The sequence below is a fragment of the Suricata suricatta genome, chromosome 16 (genome assembly GCF_006229205.1).
Source record: "Suricata suricatta isolate VVHF042 chromosome 16, meerkat_22Aug2017_6uvM2_HiC, whole genome shotgun sequence".
In the NCBI taxonomy this organism is placed as follows: Eukaryota; Metazoa; Chordata; class Mammalia; order Carnivora; family Herpestidae; genus Suricata; species Suricata suricatta.
In genome coordinates, this window is record NC_043715.1 from 320,624 (window position 1) to 345,064 (window position 24,441).

At 61.1% G+C, this 24,441-nt stretch overlaps 3 protein-coding genes across 15 annotated transcripts in view; 2 read left to right on the forward strand and 1 right to left on the reverse strand.

The window, feature by feature from the left end:
* The first annotated feature begins 357 nt into the window (after positions 1 to 357).
* VPS9D1 (VPS9 domain containing 1) lies at positions 358 to 11,113 on the forward strand. Of its 3 annotated transcripts, none has more exons than XM_029926309.1 (15): positions 358 to 786; positions 2,105 to 2,180; positions 3,728 to 3,820; positions 3,917 to 4,079; positions 5,001 to 5,112; positions 5,187 to 5,249; positions 5,581 to 5,633; positions 5,737 to 5,824; positions 6,027 to 6,112; positions 6,436 to 6,953; positions 7,947 to 8,076; positions 8,291 to 8,485; positions 8,761 to 8,857; positions 9,933 to 10,037; positions 10,357 to 10,449. In XM_029926309.1, the coding sequence occupies exons 1-14, from the start codon at positions 406 to 408 to the stop codon at positions 10,032 to 10,034; spliced, it is 2,157 nt and encodes a 718-aa protein (XP_029782169.1). In that variant the 5' UTR covers positions 358 to 405; the 3' UTR covers positions 10,035 to 10,037; positions 10,357 to 10,449. The 3 variants fall into 3 exon arrangements, with proteins under 3 accessions (XP_029782169.1, XP_029782168.1, XP_029782170.1); XM_029926308.1 differs by having other exon boundaries at positions 360 to 786; positions 8,291 to 8,493; positions 10,357 to 11,113; XM_029926310.1 differs by lacking the exon at positions 358 to 786 and having other exon boundaries at positions 2,161 to 2,242; positions 8,291 to 8,493; positions 10,357 to 11,113.
* Positions 11,114 to 15,003: 3,890 nt separating this feature from the next.
* Positions 15,004 to 19,430, forward strand: SPATA2L (spermatogenesis associated 2 like). The gene is made up of 3 exons (XM_029926489.1): positions 15,004 to 15,170; positions 15,406 to 15,709; positions 17,357 to 19,430. The coding sequence occupies exons 2-3, from the start codon at positions 15,407 to 15,409 to the stop codon at positions 18,317 to 18,319; spliced, it is 1,266 nt and encodes a 421-aa protein (XP_029782349.1). The 5' UTR covers positions 15,004 to 15,170; position 15,406; the 3' UTR covers positions 18,320 to 19,430.
* The window catches only part of CDK10 (cyclin dependent kinase 10), a 9,428-nt gene continuing 4,414 nt past the window's right edge, over positions 19,428 to 24,441 (reverse strand). For 4 of the 11 annotated variants that reach the window (XM_029926491.1, XM_029926490.1, XM_029926498.1 and 1 more), the window contains exons 4-13: positions 24,056 to 24,158; positions 23,805 to 23,886; positions 23,648 to 23,715; positions 22,199 to 22,251; positions 21,984 to 22,053; positions 21,393 to 21,452; positions 20,935 to 21,058; positions 20,720 to 20,859; positions 20,354 to 20,490; positions 19,428 to 20,035 (exon numbers count right to left, since the gene is read on the reverse strand). In XM_029926491.1, coding sequence (XP_029782351.1) covers positions 19,938 to 20,035; positions 20,354 to 20,490; positions 20,720 to 20,859; positions 20,935 to 21,058; positions 21,393 to 21,452; positions 21,984 to 22,053; positions 22,199 to 22,251; positions 23,648 to 23,715; positions 23,805 to 23,886; positions 24,056 to 24,158 — 935 coding nt within the window. In that variant the 3' untranslated portion in view covers positions 19,428 to 19,937. Of the gene's footprint in view, positions 20,060 to 20,353; positions 20,491 to 20,719; positions 20,860 to 20,934; positions 21,059 to 21,392; positions 21,453 to 21,983; positions 22,054 to 22,198; positions 22,252 to 23,647; positions 23,716 to 23,804; positions 23,887 to 24,055; positions 24,159 to 24,441 lie in introns of all 11 variants that reach the window. The other 7 variants (XM_029926494.1, XM_029926497.1, XM_029926493.1 and 4 more) reach the window with 6 other exon arrangements.

Here is a 24,441-nt window from a genome sequence, read left to right on the forward strand (position 1 = left end):
GGCGGCCGCGGCTACAGCCCGGCCCGGGCGCTCCGCCCCGCTTGGCCCCGCAGGGCACGGGTCGGCTCGGCCCCGCTCGGCTCCACTCGACCCTATTCGACCCAGCTCGGCTCCACTCGTCTCAGCTCGGCCCCGCTCCGTCGGCTGGGCCCGGCCGCGAGGCCGCGGTGCGTCGGCCCAGAGGCTCGCGTCAGCTCAGCTGGACCGGGCTCGCTCGTCTCCGGACGACGCCGGCTTTCGGCGCAGTTCGCCTCCGTTCGGCTCCCTGGAAACGGGGCGGGGCGGAGCAAGATGGGATGGGCGGGGCGACGAGAGAGGGGCGGGGCGCGAGGGGAAGGACGAGGAAGGGGGCAGGGGCGCACTGAAGGAAGCGAAGGGCGACGCGGCAAGGCCCAGGCGTTTGGCATGTCACAAACGTGGAATGTGGGTGCCGACTGTTGCACTTACGCGCTCGCAGCTACTTCGCGAAGCTACTTGAGACTGCCACCGCCCCTTCAGCAACGGGAGCTCAGAGCAAGGCGCGCTACAGCTGGGGCCGCCGGAAATGTTGCCGCGCAAGCCCGCCCCTTCCGGCGGTCCAGTGCTCCGGCGGTGCCGGCTCCCGCGCAGACTGCGTTCCGGGCTCTGGGCCGCCTGTCCCGCCCTCGGCCACCGCAGCCGCAGCCACAGCCTCCCCTGCCCGGCGCCATGGCCGCTGCGGCCGGGGACGGCGCCGTGAAGCCGCTGCAGTGCGCCATGAAGCTGGCCAACGGGGCCATCGAGCTGGATACCGGCAACCGGCCCCGGGTAGGGCGACACAATACGAGGCGGGGGCGATCGTCGGGGCTGCTCCGGGCGCCCCCGACTTGCAGCCTGCCGGGTGGGCGTGAGCGAGGGCGGGGCCCGGGGGTGGGCGCCGTCCAGGACCCCTCCGGCGGTTCCCGGGGCGCGGGGCTCGGGTGTCTGCATGTGACCTTGGACAGCTCCCTGCGCTCTCCTGAAGTGTTTTCCCCGAAGTCGCAGAGTAGGAATTCGAACCAAGGTTTTATCTATAAAGAGTGTTCAGGAGGGTCTTTGAAGCAGCCCTCCAAAATATATTTGGCAAGAAATTTCATGTGTAATGTATATTTTTCTGGAAAGACACTGTAGATTTAATCAGATTTTTCGAAGGGACAGAATCCTGAAAAGGCTCATTTGTGATGCGTCTCTCCAGCGGCCTTCAGAGCTTGTTAGGAAGGAAATGCGTGCAGGGTAGTATGGCTTGTTGCTGAGAATGGGTGTTAGTCCAAAAGGTGGCAGCCAGGTGGAAAAGCAGGCTGAGCCACACCGGCCTGCCCAAGGAGGGGGGAAGCCGCCTACGCCCGGGAAACACATTCTGGTCCCTCAACCTGCTGCGTTCCCCAAGTCAGTTTTTTAGGACAGCAGGTGTCTCCTCAAGTCAGAAATCCGATGTGGAATCCATTTTATCCTGAGGTGTAGATTTAGAGATGCTTACTTTGAGAACTGGGATGCAACAAAACACCATGTGGTGGTTCCAAGTGCCTTGCGCCCTAAACATGGTCATACCCTTGAACCTGGCAATATCCTAGGGTGGAAGATTGCTGTGTGCCTGAGAGTACCGGCTCTGGGCTTTAGGAGGGGGATCTCCCAGAACCTAAGCCAGGAAGTGAGTTTTAAGATTGGTAACTTCACACCCTCATTTACCTCCCAGGATTTTTTTTCCAAGCCACTGAATAAATAGTCCCCGGGCGGCACCAGAAGGAAACTCGCTGCACAGAGTGAAAAGTGACAGCAACTGCTGTCAGCTACTTTGCCTGGCCCGCTGGCGGAGAATCTCTTTCCTTCCTGTGCTGGAGAGAAAGGCAGTTAGAGGAGGGATGGGTGCCCAGCTGGGCATTTTGTCACCTCAAGTCTAGAGAGAGAGACTCAGTCCAGATACAGTGTAGAGCATCACTGATTAGATCCGGAAGGATAAGCAGCTGGCTGCCTCAGCTTAGATGCCTCAGGCAAATCTCAAGAGACAAGCACCACTGTTTCTGTGTCTCCCGAGAGGGCATGAGATGGGCGTGATGAATTGTTTGCCACTACTGACCCAACCCCTGCCACTTCTCTTCCCTGGGCACAGGAGGCATACACGGAATACCTGAGGAGCGTCCACTATATCTCCCAGGTGCTGCTGGAAGACTCGGAAACCACCAAAGGTACCGCTCTCAGCCCGACTGCTCCTCCCATGCTGAACAAAGTATGGACCTCTTAGCCCTCGGTGGGTCTTGGGCCTGGGGTTGTCCTGTGTCGTCCATTAGCAGGAAGTTAATGGGTGAGCACTCAGCAAGCATGAGCTGTGACAGTGCGGTGTGAGAGCCGGCAGGGGCGGGTGCTGCGAGAGGACGTAAATGGAGCCTGGATGTTGACCCCCAGCCCAGGAAGGAGTGAGCTGCATAAAGTTCAGGGCCTGGGGGCAACACCCCCAGCAGAGGGATGTACAGAGATGCTGAGAGGAGAGTGGGGGCTGAGTGCAGGGAGGGCAGGTACCGTTGGTGCAGGCATTGCCTTGTGTAGAGCTGCATCGTCCTGGTGTAAGAAAGTGTGTAGAGGTTTTGTGGGAGATGCCATGGGGCAGCAAAGCCTCTGGGAGGCCTTCTACAGTGAGGACAGTGATGGTGGGACCCCTTGGAGATGGAAGGAGCGAAGGGCTGGAGATGTTCTTTAAAGGTGGACCTCACAGATTTGCTGGGTGAGCCGCGGGTTGGTGGGGCAGGGGGTGGAGACAGTGGGCCCCTGGAGGTCACAATGAGCTGCTGGAGGGCAACAGTGGGGCACAGGGGTGGCATGGGGATGGGCGGGAGCAGACTTGCGTGGGCAGAATCTAGAGTTCTGTCATGAGCACATTCTGTTTGAGGCGCTGAGCACCCTGATTGATACAGGAACACAGTGGTTAGGAAAAGATAGAGGTCTCCAGAGTCAGAGCTGCCCCAGAGAGCCAGTGAGCTTAGCAGAGCTCTGGGCATTCCCAAGATTGAGGACTGGGGGAAAGGCACAGTGGTACACCCAGGGGGATGTTCTGGAAGAGAGAGACCCCGAGAGGTTGAGGAGTCCTCTGAGAAGGGCTTGAAGTGAAGGCATGAGTGGGGGCAGTCTCAGTGGGAAATGGGGCAAAATAAAATGTGCCGAGGGGCAGTCTCTGATGGGGGCACTAAGTGGCCCAAAAACTAAGGCTGGGGGGCGTCCAGGGAAGAGTTCTGAGTGGCAGTTCCTGCAGCATGCAACTGCTGACACGAGGGGTCCCCAGAAGAGGGAATGCAGGACAGCCCCCAGGGACGGGGTCACGCACAGCTGGGAGGCAGGAGGGAAGCAAGACAATTGTGTCTCTGAAATGGTCTGTGGCCACTACGAGGCGGCCCACCCTGAGGAGGGGCTATAAGTACAAGTAAAGGCCTTGGTGAGAAAAGGCCGGGTTAGGTAGGGAGAGATGACAGGACAGTCGGATGCTGGGCTGGTCAAGCTCAGGGCCCACACAGCGTCAGGAGGTAAGCCCAGGGCAGGTGGTCGGAAATGAGGTGGAGGTAGTAACACCTAGAGGTCAGAGATGGGGAGGGGGTGGCGGCCTGGGAGGGGGAGATGGGGAGGGGGTGGTGGCCCAGGACGGGGAGATGGAGAGGGGATGAACTTGTCCTTGGTTTTGTCTCAGCAAGAATCTATTTAATAATAAAGGTGACGGTGACTGGCTTTCTTGTCTCTGGATCCCCAGAAAGTGGGGACCCCGTGGCCCTGGACACCGCGAAGATGCTGAAGCTGGCTGAGCAGTGCCTGGAGAGGGCCCAGTCCACGGCTGCCAAGCTCGGTGGGTCTCCAGCCCCAGGGGCATCGCCCCCGCCACATCTGCCTCTCCGGGGAGCGCCGGACCCCATGCTGACCCTGGCTTACGGCCCTCTTGCAGGGAAGACGTGTCCGAAGCCAGCCACGCCTGCGGCTGCCCCTGGCCCCTCAGGTGCCAGCCGACACCGCCGGGTGTACTCAGACGAAGGCGGGAAACTTTCTCCATTTCTGCCACCCGAGATCTTCCAGAAGCTTCAGGTGGTAGAGTCACAAAGTTCCAAGAAGTAAGCTGGGGCAAAACGGAAGGCAGGCTGAGCCTGAACTTGAAGTCCAGGCCAAGTGAGCTAAGCACAGTGAGTTTAGTCAAAATGGGTCCCAGAACGGAAGTGCCCTGTGCCGGACAAAAACAAATGCACATCGCTCTGGACAAAAGCATCTTTGATGTGCACAAATGACACACACTGAGACATAACCAGGCACAAAAAGAAACCAGAAAGCCAAACCTGCAGAGCGTTCTGAGAGCCGTGGACATGCATCACAAACCCAAACAGCCATGCTGTCCTTATTTACAAAAGTAAAAAGAAAATTTGAAAATAGCTGCAGGGAACAAAAAGCCATAAAACATAAGCCAACAAATAAAGAACTAAGCAGAAAAAAAACAAAAAGTACCAAAATTGTTTTGAAAAACTAATTGGAAAGAATAACAACAAATCATATCCTCCAGTGAAAACACACACATGCACACAGACACACGGGGTCAATTTTATGCCGACAGAGCAGATGTAGTTAAAGAATGAGTGAATTGGTTGAAAGATCAAAAGATGCCCAGAATGACTCTCACAGGGGGAGGAAGGAAAAGACAAAATCTGAGAGAGAGAGAGAAGACCTGACATAAGATAACTGGAGTTCCAGAAAAAAGAGAACAGAGAGGCATTATTTGGAGAGACCACAGTGTGTATGTTTCTGGAACTGATAAAACTCACTAAGACACGGACAGAAGGACCCCCAGGAGGACAGACAAGCCTGGGTCCTCCTGGCCCTGCTGCTGCCAGGCCCCTCATTCCTGCAGGAGCAGGCGTGGGGCGGGCCGAGCGCAGGACTTCCGCCCCAGGGCACCGCCTCCCTCCTGAGGCGGGGTCCTCACAGGTACCCCTGCTGCCATGAGCGCAGGAAGACATGTGCCACCAGCTTGTCTCCATTTGCAGGGAGCTGACACCTCTGGAGGAGGCCTCTCTGCAGAATCAGAAGCTGAAGGCCGCCTACGAGGCCCGGATGGCCCGACTGGACCCCAGCCAGGCCATGCAGAAGACGTCCCTGGTGAGTGGCTCCCAGGGAGGGTGTGGGTTGGTGGTGGAAGAGGGACAGGCCTTATTTTCTCCTTCGCTTCCTAGACCCTGTCCCTGCAGCGGCAGGTCATGGAGAACCTTGTGATCGCCAAAGCCCGGGAGGAGACCGTATCCTTGCCATCCATCCCTGGCAGCCCGAGCTGAGGGAGAGGGGGTGAGGTGGGAAGTAAAGGTGCCAGGGACAGAGAGTGGCACAGAACTCTTCCAGCCTCGGAGAGGCCTGCCCTTGAGGGGGGGCTCCCGCCCTCCCAGCCTTTCCACAGGCCTTCTGTCCCTCCCAGCACCCATGGGCTCCCCCCATTCTTCAGGTCAGCTAGGGCTTGCTTCCTTCCCGGAGCGAGCACCAGTCATGAGACCCTGCTGCCCCTGTCCTGCCTCACCATACCTCCCGGACGACCGGGTCCTCAGGACAGACACATCCTTGACCCTGCTGACCCAGCTGCAGAGGAAGATGGAGGAGCGCCGGCTGCGGCTCCAGGAAGCGGCCGACAGGTGCGTCTGCTCCTCTAGGTCTCAGGGCAGCCCAGAGGACTGGTGGGGACCCCCTGACCTGCCTGCCCGGCCCCGAGGCCCCCAGCCTGGTCGTTCTCCCCAGGAGGTTCTGCAGTCAGGTCGCCCTGACCCCGGAGGAGCGGGAGCAGCGGGCCCTCTATGCCGCCATCCTGGAGTACGAGCAAGACCATGTGAGTCCTGGCAGCTGGGCGCAGGTGGGGTTGTCACAGGGTGCTTTTCTGGGGGTGGGGTGGGGGGCCCGAAGCCTGTTGGCGTTGGGTCTTCCCTACGCCCCAGGGAGGACGCGGACAGTGTGCGCTGGCCTGAGGTGCAGCCCTGGCAGGGAAGGATGTGGGGACCCCGCCATGCTCTCCAGAGACTCCTGCCCTGCAGGACTGGCCAAAGCACTGGAGAGCCCAGCTCAAGAAGAGCCCAGGGGACCTGTCGCTAGTGACCAGCCTGGTCTCCCACCTGCTCAGGTACGAGGGCCACTACCCCCCGACCCCCTGGTTGGCCCTGACAGCAGCCGAAAGGATCAGAGAGGAAAGGGAGGAAGGGGGAGGTCGGGGGTGGCTGCACGTGTGTACTCAGGCTCCCCAGAGGAGCTGGGGTTGCAGGTGTCCCATCCAGCTGCCCGCACGGTATTTCAGCGGCCACCTTCCACCTTCTCAGAGAGGCGGGTCAGACTTTTTGTGCCACTATTGCTCTCAAGGAAACAATTCAAGGGCCGTGTTGTCAGCGGGGGACGGCGGGTGAGGGCCGGCCTCGGCGCTGCAGCCCCACTCCCCTCCTCTGTGTGCAGCGTTCCCGACCACCCCATCTCGCAGCTCCTAAAGAAGCTCCAGTGTGCGGTGTACCGGGCGCTCTACCCCGTCGTGAGCAGGGGCGCCGTGGGCACCGCCTCCGCCCCCGGCGGCTGCTCCTTGTCCCCGGAGGCCGATGGGCTGCGGGCTCCTGGGAGCCGGCGGCTGCGGCCCTCGCAGAGTCTCTACTGCGTGCTCTCCCCCGGGGATCCCAGCCCAGCCCCTCGGCCTGTGGATGGCACCCGGGCCAGCCCCCCCACCCCCCCACCGCACCCCGGCCCCCCAGAGGGAGGGCCCAACGGCAGCCCCGGCGGGCCCTCCTCGCCCCTGGCACACACCGCGACAGGCGCACAGAGCAAACACAGCTCCTTCGAAGACCTCGAACACCTCCTGGCCACTTCAGAGAGCTGGGGCCGGGGGCGGGGGAGGCCACCCGAGCTCCAGGCCTCCGGCATGAAGACAGAGCCGTTGTCAGAGCAGCTGAAGAGCACCGTGAAGGACATACACAACGCCATCGGTGAGGGCGAGGGCCGGCGTGCCCACAGCACAGGTGTGCAGGGGGTGGGGGAGGGAGCCGCTCGGGCTCTGGAGCCTGTACCTGGCACAGAGCTGTTCACAGGCCGAGGGTAGGCCCCGGGAACGACAGGCCTTTCTCTGGGGGAAGGCCGGCCAGGCTTGGCCTGCAGAGCCCTCTGTCTGCCCTTCTCTGGGGCAAATCCTCGTTCAGCGGCCGGGAAGCAGCCTGCGCTGAGGGCAGCCGGGCGGGCTGTGGGCCTGAGGTCCCCTGTCCCGGGCTGTCTTCTCACTGGGCTGCATGTGGAAAGGCAGCCTGCTTCACTGCAGCCTTCTGTGTGGGGAGGGGTCTGCTGTCAGAGCCTCTGGTGGCCAGCGGTCCTGGCTGGCCCCCATGGCTGGACCCCGGTCATCCCAAACCAAGGACCGCTGGGCGTGTGCAGCCTGGTGGCAATAGCAGGCTCATCTCTTCCACCTTTTCCATTTTTGAGAATAGCGTGTGTGGAAGCCCCTCCCCCGGGGCCCGGGGCCTGGGGCGGCTGGGGACTTCCAAGGAGGAAGGCTTTCAGGGTTTTCTAAGAATCATCGAGGGAGGCCCAACAGGGCCCAAGCTCTGTGAGGGACGCTGGATGGGCTTCCCATCTCCTGGCCTCAGGTCCTGCCTTTAAATGTGCTTCTCAAGTTCCTCCAGGTTCCCACAGTTTGGGGTGCAGACCCCTTCAGAAGGAGGCTGTCCTTTGCTTTTCTTAGCCGGTTCTCTAGTTCCTCAGGGGAACTGGGCAGGAGCCTGTGAGCTCCTACGTGCTCAGACCCCAGGCCTCATGGACACAGAAGTGGGGAGCCTGAGGGGAGTGGAGGGAGGTTCAGCCAGAGCACTGCGGCTCTGCCCACACTGAGGCTGGCTCCAGGAGGGGGGCGGTGACAGGTGTGGGGCACACCTGGGCCGGAGGGCCCGGCTGTCCCCACAGTGCCATTGTGCCGGCTCTGCTCCCGGCAGACAGGCTGCTCTCGCTGACTCTTCTGGCTTTCGAAGGCCTGAACGTGGCCGCCTCCAAGGACCGGTGCCTGGCCTGCATCGAAGAGCCTTTCTTCTCCCCGCTCTGGCCCTTGCTGCTGGCGCTCTATAGGTACGGTCCCAGCTCCCGTCCCCCGACAGGGGCCTTCCCCACGTGCTGTTCCCAGAGGCGCCCTCTGACCAGGCTTCCAGCTGCTGATTGACTTGAAGGCCGTCCTCAGGTGGTTCTGCTTTGCAAGAGCCCTGTGACTCGGGGCAGGGTGCCCTGCTTTCTGCTCGTGCGGCAGAGTCCCCTGGGCAACTGAGCCTGGCCTCTCTCTGCCCAGGAGCGTGCACCGCCTCAGGGAGGCCGCCCTGAGCCGCAGCATGGAGCTCTACCGGAACGCGCCCCCCTCAGCCATCGGCATCCCCGCGAAGCTCCTCCCCAGGGACCTGGAGGCCAAGGGCACCTACCCCTACTGTGCTGCGGCCCAGGAGCTGGGGCTGCTGGTCCTAGAGAGCTGCCCACAGAAGAAGCTGGAGTGCGTCGGTGAGGGGCTGCAGTTTGGGGGGACAGAAGGGAGAGCGTGGTAGGCTGTCGTCCCTTCCCAGAGGGTGACCTGGGATCTCTGTCTGCCTCTGAAGTGCAGACCTACTTCCGGTCAAAGGGGGTGTGTGTCTCACAGGACAGCAACGTCTTCTGGAGGGAGCCCAGTTCTGCCTAGCGCCACACATGACGGGTGGGGCCAGAGCTGGGGGCTTGTGCTGGGACAGGCCCCCCTCAGCCCTCTCCTGAAGCCTCACGTTTGTGCCTCAGTGCGGGTCCTGCGGGTCATCTGTGCCTGTGCCGAGGAGTACTACCGCGCCCAGGAGGCAGCGTCGGAAGCCAGACCCCAGCTTGGTGCCGCAGCCATGTGAGTCCCAAAAGCCCACAGCCTGGGGTGGGCGCTGAGCAAGTGAGAGGCTGCCTGCAGAGGCCTGGGGGAGAGAGAGCCCGCCCACCCCGCCCCAGGGGCTGGTGTCCCACTGCAGACACGCCATTTGAACCTGGTGGGCTCCTTGTAGCACCTTCCGACGCCCGGGGGCAGGCAGAAATCAGAGCTGAGCGTGAAATCAGCAGGGAGGAGCTGCACCCCAGGAGAGGGAGACTGACGCCCATCCCCACCAACCCCAGGGTCAGGAGACGACCTCAGCCACAGGGTCGGGGTGGGGGAGCCCCCCTTCACCAGTTAGCCACAGGGCTGCCTCGTAAGTAGCTGTGGGTAAAACCATTGTAGGCCTGAAAGCGTTGCTGAGTCCGGGCCACAGCCCCATGTTACCTCTCCCCTTGTGCGTCCGAGGGGCCACTGAGAACGTGTTGTAGTTGGTCTGCGTCCCCGCGGGGGTGTGGTGCCCAGGGAGGTGGGGGCAGGGCCGAAAAGCAGAGCTCGCTGTGTGTGAGGCCTTCCTGGGTGGTGGTCACACTCAAGACCTAGTTTGCTCTCACGCTCTTCCCAGAGACTGCTGCCTGCGGGCCAGGGTGTCGCGCGTCCCACAGGGCCTCCCTTGGCCCCATTGCAGCTCCTCAGATGGCTCTCTGGAGGGTCACGGGTGCCTGGCTCTGGTCCCAGGCCCAGTAAGCAGGCCGCCTGGAACCTGCATCATCCCCTCCGTTATCCTGCTCCCCGGGCGTGAGCAGGCTCACAGGGCGCGCCTGCGAGGGCGAGGCTATGCCGCACCTCCACTGTGGGGGCCTCTGCCGATCCAGCTACGGGCTCTGCAGCACAGGGTCCCCCTCCCGGGACAGGCTTGCCACCCGTGGTGGCTGCCAGCGCCGCTGACCTGAGTCTACCCCACCTCCCCCACACAGGCGGGCAGGAGGGGCGCAGGGAGAGCAGCCGCCAAGCCCAGGACAACTCTGGGGGCTGAGCTGGGGCTGCAGGGTTATGGGGATTGAGCAGCCATGCGGGCCCCCGGAGCCTCCCGGCCAGCCGTGCCTCTACCCAACAGCGGTGCCGACGACCTGCTGCCCATCTTGTCCTTTGTGGTGCTGAGAAGCGGTCTCCCCCAGCTGGTGTCAGAGTGCGCGGCCCTGGAGGAGTTCATCCATGAGGGGTAGGCGCCCCCGCTGGAGTTGGGTCAGCATGGGGCACTGGGCACATGCTCCCAGGTGGAGGGTCCACCTGTACCCCTGGCCCATGGTCCCCTCTCCAGCTCCTTCCCGACACCCATTGCTCAGCACACCACGGCGACAGGACCTGGGGGGCCGCCCGTTGAGCACATCTATCCTCAAGCCCAGCCTCCCTGACAGACCCCTGTGGGATCTTCGTGTCCAGATCCTGCCCCATGAGGGCAGACACCCCTTCCAAAGTGCTGGGGGCCTCCTCGCACCCCCTGCAGGTGACAGGTGCTGCCCGTGCCTACCTCTACGCAGGTACCTGATTGGAGAGGAGGGTTACTGCCTGACATCACTACAGAGTGCCCTGAGCTACGTGGAGCTGCTTCCCCGGGGGGCCCTGGGCAAGTAGCGGAGGACAGAGCCTGCGTGGACCATCCAGGAGTTACCTGCGGGAGCGGGCAGGTCTCGGCAGCTCACACACTATGCCCTGAGCTGACATCGGACCCCAGGGGCTTGAGGAGGCCCCTCTGCTCTTCAGGTAGAGCTGAGCTGAATCAGCTCCTAGGAACTAGGCCCTTCTCTTTCCTCAGTCTGCGGGGAGCTGTGGACTCCCCTGGGGGCCTATACACCCTCAAAGACCCAGCAACTCAAGGGTAGGGAGGGGGCCACAGGACTAGCAGAGGGCAGGTCTGCTTTCTCTCCCTTCCCGTCTCCGGCCCGTTTCTTGTTAGAGTCAAGAAGAGAGCACCCTCATCTCCTGCCTCTGAGGCCTGGTGCCCGGGGGCTTAAACTATACTGTTTACTTACTGGGCTGACTACGCCACTCTCCTCTCGAGCCCATGCAACCCTGGGGCACCCACCCACGTCTGGGGCCTCTGAGCCGCGCCCACCCATGGCCGTAGGCATTGGACACCCTGGGGTCTCTGGCTGACTCCCACCCCCGCATGTCCCTTTCTGGGTCAGGGTGCACCTGAGGGTCAGTGCGTGCCTCAGCACAGTGTCCACTCTGACTGTTGTGGCCCTGGGCAGCCTTGACACAGCCAGAAATAAAGAGGTCACCGATCTCTCTCTGCACAGCTTGCTTGCTCCCCACCCCACTGGTGATCACCTCCCCTGCAGACCAGCAAGAGCCAGACAATCCCAGAGCCCACTGAGGTCTGAGGTCGACCACCCCAGACCCTCGGGTGGGGGGTGGGGCAGGAAAGGGGTCCCTCTAGGGCTGCGCCCTCTAGGACAGGACATGCTCTGCAGGGCCCAGTGGGCTGGGCAGGGCAGAGTCAGACATCATAACTGGCCAGGACCTGAGGCTGGACCTCCGGCCTGAAGGACTCTCAGGAAGACAGCTGCGTTCCCCAGATGGGAACACGCCTGGGTCCTCTAAGTCGTGATACGCAGGCAGCCCCGCCCCAGCTTCAGGCAGCCTCTGCCAGGGAAGGAGGGACCCCTGGCAGCTGAGTTACCACTGAGGCAGGTAGTTTGGGCCTGACACCCCAGAGGCCAGTTGTGGGGGGTGTTCGGGTTCCCTGGTGAAAGGCTCTTCTGAAACAGCAAGAGCAGTTGGTGTTTATGGGCGCTCTGTGCCAGGCAGTATTCTAAGTCCTCTGCAGGTGTATCCTCACAGGAATTCCATGAGAAACTGAGGCATGGGGAGGTGAAGGGCCTTCTCCAGGCTACGTACATCTTATGATGGCAGAGATGGGACTGAGCTCAGCAGGCCAACTCTAGAGGCCTATGGGTAGCTGTAGTCAAGACCCCAAGGTCAGGTGCGGGGCTCAGTGGGCTGGGTCAGGCCACTCAAATCCCTGGGACAGCTGTCTTGTGTCAGGAGCTTTTGTACCTGGGGTCCCCTGCGCACCAGTGCCCCAAGAACAGACAAGCCAGCACCCACTCACTCAGTTTGCCCTGTCTCCCCACCCCTGCCCTGCCCTGGGTCCACCTGATGTTCTGCTTACGTTCTTGTGAGTGCAGAGTTCTAAGGACCCCAGACCTGGATGGGAACCCAACCACGCACGGAGCCGTGGGAGGAGGGCGCATACCCCTGCTCCAGGCCTTGGCATTGACATTGCAAGGATGGGAATTTAAAGCCCCCTTCATAGAGCAGATGGAGGTGAGGGTGTGTTGAGCTAAACCTGACAGTGGAAGTACCTGTTGACTTTACACTGAGGACCACACTCTGGGGACGGGCCCGATGAGGGCAGTCTTCTTGGCACCCTTCCAGGCACTGCGATCAGACAGGCTTGTGCTTAGGCTCCTCTTTACACATGACTTTGTGCCACCCTCTAGCCTCTCTGAGCCCATGGATGAATAGTCCACTCTTCCTATTGGAAATCCTACAAATCAACATGAAGAAGGCCGCAGTCCCAAGTAGAAAAATAACAAAGACTATGAACACACTGTCTTCAGAGGAGGGAGATAGATAGGTAGATAGATTAATTTGAGAGAAAGAGGGTGAGAGGGAGAGAGAGAAAAGCAGGGGTTACCTGAACAGGGCATGAGCTCACCTGATGTAGGGACTCAAATTCACGAGCTGTGAGATCATGACCTGAGCCAAAGACAGATGCTTAACTGCTGAGCCACCCAGGCACCCAGAGGAGGGAGTTTTAAAAAGCTAATTAGCATAAAAAATGTTTAGGCCATAACAAATCAAGAAATCCAAAGTAACATAGTGACGAGATAGGTCATGTGCCCTGGGCGGTGGCCTGAAGGCTGAGCATGGTGGAGTGCAGGCTCTGTGAGCTGCCACAGCGTGGGGGGTACTGGGCACAAAGTCTAGAGCCAGCGGCAGTCCTGAGCCACAGCAAATAGCAGTTGACCCCTGACCTAGCAGCCCAGCTCCTGGATGTAGCCCAAGGTCATAGGAAGACATGTACATGGATGGAATCCAGACCGCGTAGCACCCATCCCGAGGGCACAGGGGAAAGATGTGGTAGATGTACATGGTCCCAGCTATCTATTTGCTGTGTAACAAACCATCCCAACTCACCGGCTTAAGCACAGCAGTCACTTACTTTGCTCATGAATCTGCCATTTGGGTAGGGTTCCGTGGGGACAGGCTGTCTCTGCACCCCCAGCACCAGCTAAGGCGGCTTCCAGGTTGGGTTACCCATTGTTGGGGGCTAGAGTCACTTAAAGCTTTGTCCACACATCTGCTTGTCAGCCAGGACCTCAGTCCGGGGCCAGAACAACTGTTTTGTCTCCACTATGTTCTCAGAACCGCGTGAGGCCTGTATTAGTTTCCTGTGGCTGCTGTAACAAAACACCACAGAGTTGCTTAAAACAACAGAAATCTGTCTCAGTTCTGCATGCCAGCAGTCTACATTCAAGGTGCTGGTGGCTGTGTTTCCTCGAGGTACTAGAGCAGAGTCCTTCCCTGCCTCATCCAGCTTCTGTTGGCTCCTGCAGCCCTCGGCTTACAGCCATCGGTGGGGCCCCATCTCTGCCTCTGTCACCAGGAGCCTTCTCCCCAATGGATCCGTGCCTGACCTCTCAGAACAATACTGGTCATATTGGATCTAGGGCCCATCCTAATCCAGCATGACTTCATCCTAACTTGATACATCTGCAAAGACCCTGTTTCCAAATACACTCACATGCCCAGGTTATATAGGTGGGCATGAATCTGGGGGGACATTCAGCTCCACGAGAGGTCTCTCCATGTGGCTGCCGGCTACCTCACAATACGATGGCTGCATTCCAAGAGCGAACACTTCAAGACAACGTATCTTAATGGTTCAATCTGGGAAACCAAACAATGTCTTTCCGGTGTTTCCAGTGTGGAAGCAGGTGCAAAGACCTTCCCTGATCCAAGTGTCACACTGAGAGAAACCACACACCCTAGAGCAGCACAGAGCAAGTGCCTGGCGTCCCCTACAGCAATGGAGATGCAGCCGTGAAGAAGCAGAGTGAGCGCAGAACACCATGAACTTAGGGTTGAAGAGACAGTCCAACGCACTGTGCAGGATGTGCACTGAGGGTGCCCATTCACCACACTTAATGGTCGTCTTTGAGGGGTGGGGGCTATGGCCCTGGATGGACGCAATCTGAGGGCCTTGCATCTGCAGACGACGATGAATTCAGCAATGAACTGAAGAGAGTGGGTAAGCTCAGCCCTTCCGCATACAAGCAGAATATGGCCAGAAGCTTCCTGTCCCTTCAGGTGTGGTGTGGCCCTGCGGCTGGGTTCAGTACACATTAAGTGAAAAACCGTCATGTTGAGTGGTGGTGGGCAAAATGTCTCAAGGAGATTTCTTGCCATATTTCTTCTGCTTTGTTGCCGTATTTCTTCTAAAAATCCCATTTGAAGAATCTAAAGGCAATATTGCAGGGCACTGTCAGGTGAAAACTCTAAGAGACATTTCTCCCCAGGCAGGGCCAACAAAATGCCCTGGAGAGGTGAGGGGCCCAGAAACCAAGGAGCAGAGCCTGCCCTGGGGTGGGGTTGGGGGTTCTACAGAAGACCTTCCTTGCATTGAGCTGGGACTCCCAAGGACTAAATCTCTCCCATCCCTCCTCCACCCAAGTGGCCCTAGCGCTGACCTCGGTGAGCTGCAGACCGGCTCAGCTTCGCCGGCCGCGGCTCAGGCGCCTGGAAACGTCGCTGGCCTAGTCAGGAAGGGGCCTTCACCCCGCCTCAGGGACCCCCAGGCAATGCTCTTAGACACCTGGAAGGTGAGGTCGCCCCGCCCACCCGAGGCTCCGGTTCTAACCACGACGAAGCTCACCTCCGGGTGCGCTCGTGGAGCGCTGGGCGGGAGCTGGGCCGCCCGAGGAGCACCTGGGCCCCACGCCCGGCCGGCGCGCCAAAAGCCTGGCTCAGAGGGGGCGGCTGCTGGGACCCACCGTTCCTCGTGTGCCCGCCGCGCGCCCGCCCGAGCCCCGGTCCAGGATCGGCACGAACGGCCCGGGCGCCGTGGACGGACGGGAGACAAGGGAGCCGCGGGCCGTGCCGGTGCTCAGCGGGGCTGCACAGGGCCCCGCCCCCGGCTCGGCCCCGCCCCGGTCAGCCGAAGGAGGTGTGCCCGGACTAGGCCCCGCCCCGAGCGTCACGGCCGAGGCCGATGGGCGGAGCCGCGGGCGGCGGAAGAGCGCTGCTGCGGGAGAGCTCGGAGCGGAGAGGCGGGGACCCGCAGGTAGTGCGGTGGCTCGCGGGGCCCGCAGCACTGTCTGGTGGGCGAGGCTGGGTCTCCGTTCGGGAGCGGGGTCACAGCCGGCGGGGTGCTGTGGGACCTGGGGTCCGGTCAGCTGACGAGGTCGCCAGGCTGCGGGGGGCGGTGGGGGCATGTGGATGCTGGGGGGAGGCTCTGGGGGGCGCACAACTGGCGGGGAGAGGTCTCTGGTTGCTGACCCCCGACCCCCGCCCGCCAGAATGGGCAGCAGCTCGCTGTCCGAGGACTACCGCCTGTGCCTGGAGCGTGAGCTGCGGCACGGCCGCGCGGGCGTGTGCGGGGACCCATCCCTGCGCGCGGTGCTGTGGCAGATCCTGGTGGAAGACTTCGACCTGCACGGGGCGCTGCAGGACGACGCCCTGGCGCTGCTCACCGACGGCCTGTGGGGCCGCGCTGACCTGGCCCCCGCGCTGCGCGGCCTGGCCCGCGCCTTCGAGCTGCTGGAGTTGGCCGCCGTGCACCTGTACCTGCTACCCTGGAGGAAGGAGTTCGCCACTATCAAGGTAGGGCCCTGGGCCGAGAGGGCTCCCCTACCCAGGGTGCTGTGTACCGCGGGACAGAGGGTACCGTCTGGGACAAGGGACGTCAGGTGTCGTCCGAGCCCGGTGGGTCTTGCAGGACTTAGAGTACCCTGGGGGATTCTGGGAGCTTTAGGGCAGCTCTTGGCCAAGGTCCCCCTGGACACTCCCAGGGCTGAAAACATGGTGTGGGTGGAGGCCACCCACCCCGGGTCCTTGCCTCCTGGGGAGATCCTTGCTCTTCCAAGCTTGAATCACTCCCTCCTCAAAGTGGCCCCTCGGCTCCCTTAGCACAATCCTAGGACAGGTGCATGAGAGGGACTTGCGGTTCCATGGTCACTCTACTCCACGATCCCATTTATAGAGGACAGTGTTGGGTGGGTGTATCCCGCATGAAGTAGGCATGAGCTGGGGACCCTGTACACCCTGGGGGTCTGGACTGGCCACAGAACTAGTCCACCACTCCATTCAGGTCCAGAGGCTGTGCCCAGAGCTGGCCTCATTCCTGTAGTGAGCTGCCAGCCTGCTGAGGGGGCAGGCATTTGGGCCCTCAAAGCTAATTTGGAAGAGTAGGAAGGTGCTGATGTCATTGGGCACGTGGGCGAGTCCACCTCCGCTGGTTGCCATGGCAGCGGTGGCTTTTCTCTCCCCCCAACACCCCTCTCTCCCAAAGGGTGAGCTCCAGAGCCTATTGCTTCATGGGGACACCTGCTGGTCAGAGGTTCAAGGACTTTTCACTCATCCACTCTGATAACAGGGCAGCAGGCACCCTTAGGGCCAGCCCCACGAGAGGCCAAGAGCAGGACAGGCCTCCTGTGCTCAGGGGCTTCAGTGTCAGTCAGACCTGGCTGCAGTCTGGTCCTGCCTACTTCCTCTTGGCTGTGTGGCTTTGTACAAGTTACCTAAGCTCCCTGAGTCCATTTCCTTATCTGTGAAATGGACACAAGAATAGCTCAGACCCAGGTCTGTTGTGAGGGGTGCCTGCGTGCGGAGGGCTCAGTCTGTGGGAGGTGTTAGAAGCTGCCGGCAGTGGGGTGCTGGCAGGATCCCAGAGGGTTACCATTTTAGACCTGGGAGAGACACAAGACCATCATCCTGAAGCCCTTCTAGCTCCTCACACGACTGGGACCTAGGAAGCCCTTTCCTGCCTGGCATCCCCGGGCGCGCGGCCCGGCTGCACGGTAGAGCCTCCACATGGCACAGGCATTTCACCCGCGGCAGAAGGCACAGTGTGACAGAACAAACTGCCAGGCCTCAGTCTCAGTGGGGAAAGGCTCTGAGACCCACGGAAGGGTGGGGCTCAGGACGCGTTGGGGAGGCTACCTGATCAGAGCAGCAGACAAGCACCCCTGTTTGTGGAGGACCAGATCTCCGCAGAGGTGACAGGAGGTGCGGGAGACCCCGAGGGGAGTGAGATGTCTCTACTTCCCTCCCATGTATAAACTGGGCCTGCCCCAGCCACCAAAACGGGTCTCCGGAGGTGGGCCTGAGCACATGGCGCTCAGAAGCTCCTCTCACGGACGTGTCACCACAGCCCGAAATCTCCTGGTTCTGGGTGGAGGCTGGTGGCCCCAAAGCCGGCCCGGGCCTGCAGGAGAGCGGGCGGCTGCTGACCAGGCCCCTCCTCTGCAGACCTTCTCTGGGGGCTACGTGCACGTGCTGAAAGGTGCTCTCTCAGAGGACCTCCTCATCCAGAGCTTCCAGAAGATGGGCTACGTGCCCAGGGACAACCACCGCCTGATGATGGCTGCCCTGCCACCCGCCTGCCAGCTGGTGCAGGTAGCCCTGGGCTGCTTCGCCCTCCGGCTGGAGTGTGAGATCCTGGGCGAAGTGCTGGCGCAGCTGGGAACCAGCGTGCTGCCCGCCGAGGAGCTGCTGCAGGCGCGGCGGGCCAGCGCAGACGTGGCCTCCTGCGTGGCCTGGCTGCAGCAGCGGCTGGCCCGGGAGGAGGAGCCACCACCTCTGCCCCCCCGGAGCTCCCCAAGTGTGTACCAGACGCAGCTGGACCTATACCGGGACCTGCAGGAAGACGAGGGCTCCGAGGAGGCCAGCCTATATGGTGGGCCCTCACCAGGCCCTGACTCCCCTCCCCCAGAGTTAGCCTGCCGGCCTCCGCTCTGGGAACAGAGCGCCAAACTGTGGGGTGCCAGAGGTGGGGCCTGGGAGTCACTAGGGGAGGCTGAGGTGCTGCCGCAGGCCAGCAGCCCATCATATGGGGCCTTGAAGGAGGAGCTGGAGCCGGAACCGGAAGCCTTCTCCTTCCTCTCAATGCGACGAGAGCTGCTAAGCAGGCCTGGGGACCTGGCTGCCCCCAAATCCCCAGGGAGGTCAGGGCGGGCCAGCCCCCAGCTTGGCTATGGGCCCAGGCCCCAGTCCCCTGGCTACCAAGTGCACAGCTGCCTGGCTCCTGGTGCCCTGCCCACCCTCTGCTGTGACACGTGCCGCCAGCTGCACGCCCCGCACTGTGCCACCCTGCCCGCCTGCCGTCCAGGTCATGCACTCCGTGTGCTGCTTGGTGACACCCAGCAGCGCCTCTGGCTGCAGCGCGCACAGGTGGACGCCCTCCTCTACGACGGACCTGGGGCCCGACCTTAGGCCCAGCCAGGCCCTGGGTCAAGTGCTTTCCAGAGACAGTTTCTGTGGTGCTTCTCTGGGCCTCATCACTCCTCAGGCCTAAGCCCCTGGCCACCTTGCCCCCTGGGGACTCCCGGGCACAGCGGGGTGGGGAATGCAGGCTTCACAGAGCAGGAGATGGGCTCCCGCCCTCCAAGGAGAGCCCATGCCTGGGGCTGCCGGGTCCCCACCCCCTGTACCCCGGGTCCAAGCCAAGGTCCGAACGTGCTAGTGGGGGAGCCTAGCTTGCGTCTGCCTTGCCACCACACCTACACCCATGAAGGGCCCTCTCCCTTCTCTTCCACCCCTTCCCCCAACCCACTGTAAGGGCCCAGCACCCACCCTGTAGCTCTCAACCTATCCCTGTAATTACTGTTCAGGACATGTTGCCTCCTTCTTGAGTGTCGAAGGGAGATTCTCCTCATAGGGGTGTCCTTAGAGGCCTGCAGGTGACACTGCAGGCCACGGAGCACCACTGTGACCAGTCTGGGCTCTCTGCCAGCTACATGGCTGACCTAGCCTGTTACCGATGCAATGAGCTGAGGTTGGCTTGAGATGGCCCATGGGCCCTGGTTCTCACTGCCTGGCCCTGGGTCAAGCCCATGAGCAGAAAACAGACGATCTGGCCTTATGGCAGAGGATGCAGGCTCCCAAGAAGTCCGGAGAGTAGGCAGGTAGGCAGCTGGTGGAGCCTGGACGGGCTGGCTGTGTCACTCGTCACTCCCTTCCAGGTGGAATGTGGGGCTTCTGAGCAATCAGCACCCCACCAGCCACCCTGCTGGGGCCTTCTGCCACACAGGCCTCCCACCTGAGGACCCCCCCCTCCGCCCCCCGCCGCCAGTCCAGTGGTAAAGATGTGGGCTGGGCTTATGAATCGCCACCTGCTGAGACAAACTCTCAAGATGCAGGTGGAACCCCTCTTCCTGGGGGTAAGGTCTCAGGAACTGCTAACCCACAGGACTAGAAGGGACAGGTGCTCATCCCCCATGCTGGCCCTTCCTCACTGGGCACCTCCCTTCCCAGTACTCGGAAACCCACCTTCATGTCATGAGTCAGAACCCAAAAGTTCATTAAAAGATGTTGAACCTGCTCACATCTGTTAGAAAAATTTTATCTTCTCTAAGCTTCTGTTAGCCCCTTGTGCCCCTTGCCGTCTGGGCCTCAGTGTGACAGTAGGGACAGGGCTCAGATCGCAGTCCATCAGGTGGTATGGAACCCACACGTGACCCCTCCTTCCCATCTGAGGGCTGCCAGCCCTGCTGGGGGGCTCACCAAAGCCTCAGACCCCAGGATCCAGGGTGGGACACAGGCAACCACGTGGGGTCCGCCCCTCCTCAGCCACCAACACCCACTGAGAGGGGCCCAGTGGCCGTTTGGGCAATGGGCGCCCAGACAGAGTGTCCAGCCCTTCTCGGCGCCCCCACCCTGCTCTTCTGGGGAAGGGGGTGCAATCAGCTGCAGCGGCTGGTCATTCTCAGCCAAAGGATGAGCTGGATCGCAGCAGCACCGTCAGCCTGGGCCGCAGAGCCCTTCCGGTTCCCGTTCCTGCGCTGTCCACCGCAGACCCGCCATCTGGCTGACGGGGAGGGGCTCCCGCCTGTCACTGTTTGCAGCGCTTGCTCTGGGCCTCACACGTGGCTGGCACAGCCCGCTTGTTGCGGTGGTGGGGGAAGGTTGGCATGAGCTCCGGCTCACAGGCTGCAGGGAGGGGGCCATTCAGCACTGGGTGGGGGGGGATACGGGGGGAGTGTGCTTTGGGTCTGAGAACCCCACTCTGCATTTGTGATGGACCCTCGGGTTGCGTCTCCCTCTGCTCCCGTCAGAGAACGGTTTGTGTGGCCAACGGGCGCCCACACGGGCCTCAGCAGATACCCTGTGCCCACCCAGGGCCCACCCTCCACCACACTACCCTTCAGGGGTTTTAGCAGCTCTGCAAGGCCGTGCCCCAACACCTCCACCATGGACAAGCCCCCTGCAGAGCCTGGTAGGGGTGGGGGTGGGGTCTGGGAGACTCACGCAGGGGCTTCTCCTTGAAGTAGGAGCTTTCCAAGCCGTCTCTGGCCGTCGCCCTGGAGAGGAGGGCCTTGCTGTTAATAGGCCCCCCAGGTGCCACTGAGGTTAGTTTCCCTCGCACATGCTCAGCTTCGCGGCCTCTAGTTCAAATGTCCCAATAACATAAGGTGAGTGGCAAGTAGGAGACTGGGGCCCAGAAACAGATGGGGACCTCAGGATGGGCTCCAGGACCCGGAGCCCGAGTGCCTGGCCCTTCATGCCTGCGTCTGGGGGCTTCTCTGTGGCAGCGTGGCCAGGGATCTCACAGTCCCCCTTTAAAGGGCTCGGGTTTGAGGCGTCCCCACTCCTGCCTGCAGGCCAGGTTGGCACCTTTTCTTGGGGTCGTACATGAAGAGGAAATTGAGCAGGCGCAGGCCGGCCTCCGACAGCCACGGGAACTTGTGCTTCAGGTTGTTGTAGGGCTGCTTCCTCAGGCTGTACTGGCCTGCCAGCGGCAGCCTGGAGAAACCCTGCGGGAGGCAGGCGGTGAGGCCCCAGCGCTTCGTGGCAGGGGAAGGTGATGAGGGCAGAGGCCAGGCACTCACCGGCCAGATGTTCTCGCTGGGTGTCCCCAGCAGCTGTACAATCAGGTCCACCTGGTGGATCTCAGAAGTGCCGGGGAGAAGGGGCTTGTGAGCCAGCAGCTCGGCCAGGATGCACCCCACGGCCCTGCCGAAAAGAGCGGGCCACACTTCACACCCCGGCTCACCGCAGCCGCACACTCCGCGGAGGGCCACTCTGACGCGACCTGATGAGTACAGGTGCTGCCCAACGTGCCTCCCGTGTGCCAGCTCAGGACAGGCTGGAGCTCGGGAAGTCACACCATATGGGACCCAGTCCCAGATGCCTCTGTGGGTGACCATGAGGGCAGGGCCTTTCTTCTGCGGAAGCTACATTCTCACGCCTCCCCTTGGGATCCCAGGCCCCCCCCCCCCGCCCGGAGCCCCACTCCTGCCCCTGCTGGCCCCTCCCCTGGGCCCCGGGAGCCGAGTTCAGCCCTCACCACATGTCAATGCTGGTGGTCTGCGTGGTGGTTCCCAGTAGCAGTTCGGGGGCTCGGTACCTGCATAGAGAGGTACACCGTCAGCTCCCTGCAGTCAGCCGGGGCCCCCCGCCAGCCACCCTGGGCCACAGGACGGCCACCCCCAGCTCAGGCCCCCTCTTCCCCTCAGCCCTGGGAACGTGGACAGCACGCACGGTCATGGCAGCTGCTGTTGGGCAGCTCCTTCGTGCAGCGGCGGATTCTGTGCCAGGCGGGGGCTGATGACACACGGCAGAAAGCGTATGATGCCCATGTCTTACCCCTCACCACAGCCCTGTGCTGTGCTTCCTAAAAACGTGAGAAGTAACTACAGAAAGCTGCCTCAACCGCCCACCCTTCCGTGGGCATCAGGCTGGGTATCCGGCTGCTTCCGGTAGGGCGGTCACCCTGCCCTCGGACAGGCCTGCTGTCTCAGGGAGTGTCCTAGACCCAGCCTCCGGGAGTGTGCGCGGCCCTCTGGGCTGCAGACCCGCGGGGTCCTTCTGCAGCTTCAGCATGATCAACCCCCCGAGCCTCCCCTCCACCAGAGACACCTCCTCCTGATGGGCTCACCAGAGTGTCACCACTTTGGGGGTCATTGGCTTCACTGGGACGCCATAGGCCCGAGCTAGGCCAAAATCCGCTGTGACAGAGGCAGAGAGATGAAAGGACAAGTGTCACCAGGGAAGGGCCATAGGGCGGCCGTGTGGGAACCAGCCCTCAGCCTTCAGGGTGCTCACGGGGACTGACCTGCCCCTGCCCCAGGCGGCCCCGCGCCCTGCACCCACCTGTCTTCACACAGCCTTTGTCAGTCATGAGCAAGTTGGAAACCTTCAGGTCCCTGTGACAAAGTGAACAGCACTAGCTCCCAGGAAGCGAGCTCCGTGGGGTAATCACATGTTCTGCATCACAGGCATACCCAGAGCGCTTTCCTCTACATCCCTGGTTTGAACTTTTTAAAGTTTATTTATTTTTAGTAATTTCTACACCCCATGTAGGGCTTGAACCTGTGACCCCAAGATCAGGAGTCACGTGTTCTCCCGACTGAACCTGTTTGAACTTCCTGGGCATCTCCGTGTTAACTTTTTATTATTTATTTAAAATAAAATAAAATTTTTTGGGGCGCCTGGGTGGCTCAGTCGGTTAAGCCTCCGACTTCGGCTCAGGTCAGATCTCATGTTCGTGGGTTCAAGCCCTGTGTCAGGCTCTGTGCTGACAGCTAGCTCAGAGCCTGGAGCCTGCTTCCGCTTCTGTGTCTCCTTCTCTCTCTCTGCCCCTCCCCCTCTCATGCTCTGTCTCTCTGTATCAAAAATAAATAAAACATTTAAAAACATTTAAAAAATAAAATAAAATAAAATTTTTTTCATGTTTATTTTTGAGCGAGAGAGACAGAGCACGTGCACATGAGCAGGGAAGGGGCAGAGAGAGAGGGAGACAGAGGATCTGAAGCGGGTTCTGCACTGTCCGCCAGAACCCGACATGGGGCTCAAACTCACAAACTGTGAGACCATGACCTAAGTCAAAGTCAGACACGTAACCGACTGAACTAGCCAGGTGCCCCTTATTTATTTACTTTAAATGTTATTTATCACTTTAAATGCTTATTTATTCATTTTGAGAGAGAGCGAGAGAGCGAGAGAGCGAGGGTGCAAGTGTCAGGGAGGCGCAGAGAGAGACGAGAGGGAGAATCCCAAGCAGGCTCTGCACGGTCAGTGCAGAGCCCGATGGGGAGGTCAACCCCACAAGCCGTGAGATCACCAGTTGAGCAGCAACCCAGAGTCAGACACTTAACTGCCTGAGCCGCCCAGGCGCCCCTGAACTTCGTAACAACGGGGAAGGTGGGCAGTAGACGGCCATCCGGCAGCTGGAGTGCCAGAGCTCTCGGGAACTTTCTCAGGAAGTGGCAGAGCCAGGCCTCAAGCCCAGGCCTGACTTCCAGTCCTGTGCCCACTCCCCACCGATGGCACAGTCCTGCCTTGGGCCTGCAAGATCCCCCACTCCATCCGCCTCCAGTCTTAGCCTCTCCTGTGTGACGAGACTCCAGAAGGATCTGTCCACACCGTCAGCCCCCCGGGTGGGAAGCAGGTGCTGTCTGGGCCCCAAGGAACAGTTAGAGAAACGCGCCGAAGCCAGGTACCCTTTCCCCTGCATCATGAAGGGCCGCACTAGACAAGTGTCCCTTCAGACCCCCGTCCTCCAGGATGACGCCATCTCCCAGCACCTGAGGTCCCTCCTACCTGTGGATGATGAAGTTCTGGTGCAGGTACTGAAGGCCTCGGAGCACTTGTAGCATAATGCACTTGACCTGCACAATGGACAGGATGCGTCCGTTAAGGTGATGCGTGTTTGGCACAAACGTGGAGGCGCGTCTGCTCCAGGGCCCCAGCCTCACACCTGGGCCTCAGAGAACGGCGTCGGCATGTTCTCCAGAAGGCTGGCCAGATCTTGCTCACAATAACCCATCACCAGAAAGATGCTGGAAGAAAAGGGGAAGACACGTGGCCTCCACCCAGGTGGGCCACAGGACACTCCCGGGCTTGCAGGGAGGACGAACTCCATCTTGTGGGAAGCACAGGGAGGGCACGGGCAGGGAGGGCACGGGCAGGGCGGGCACCGGCAGGGCGGGCTCAGCACAGGGGACCTACCTCTCCAGATGGTTCCCTACAACGACCTCCTTCAGCTCCACGATATTCGGATGGCGAAGGCGAAGGAGGAGTGTGATCTCTCGAAGGCTGCTGATGGGGACCCCTGCAACCAGCCCTGCAACTCAGCAACCCCACCCCTGCAACCAGCCCTGCAACTCACAACCCCACCCCTGCCACCAGCCCTGCAACTCACAACCCCACCCCTGCCACCAGCCCTGCAACTCACAACCCCACCCCTGCAACCAGCCCTGCAACTCACAATCCCACCCCCGTAACCACCCTGCAATTCAACAACCCCACCCTGCAACCAGCCCTGCAACTCAGCAACCCCACCCCTGCAACCAGCCCTGCAACTCACAACCCCACCCCTGTAACCAGTCCTGCAA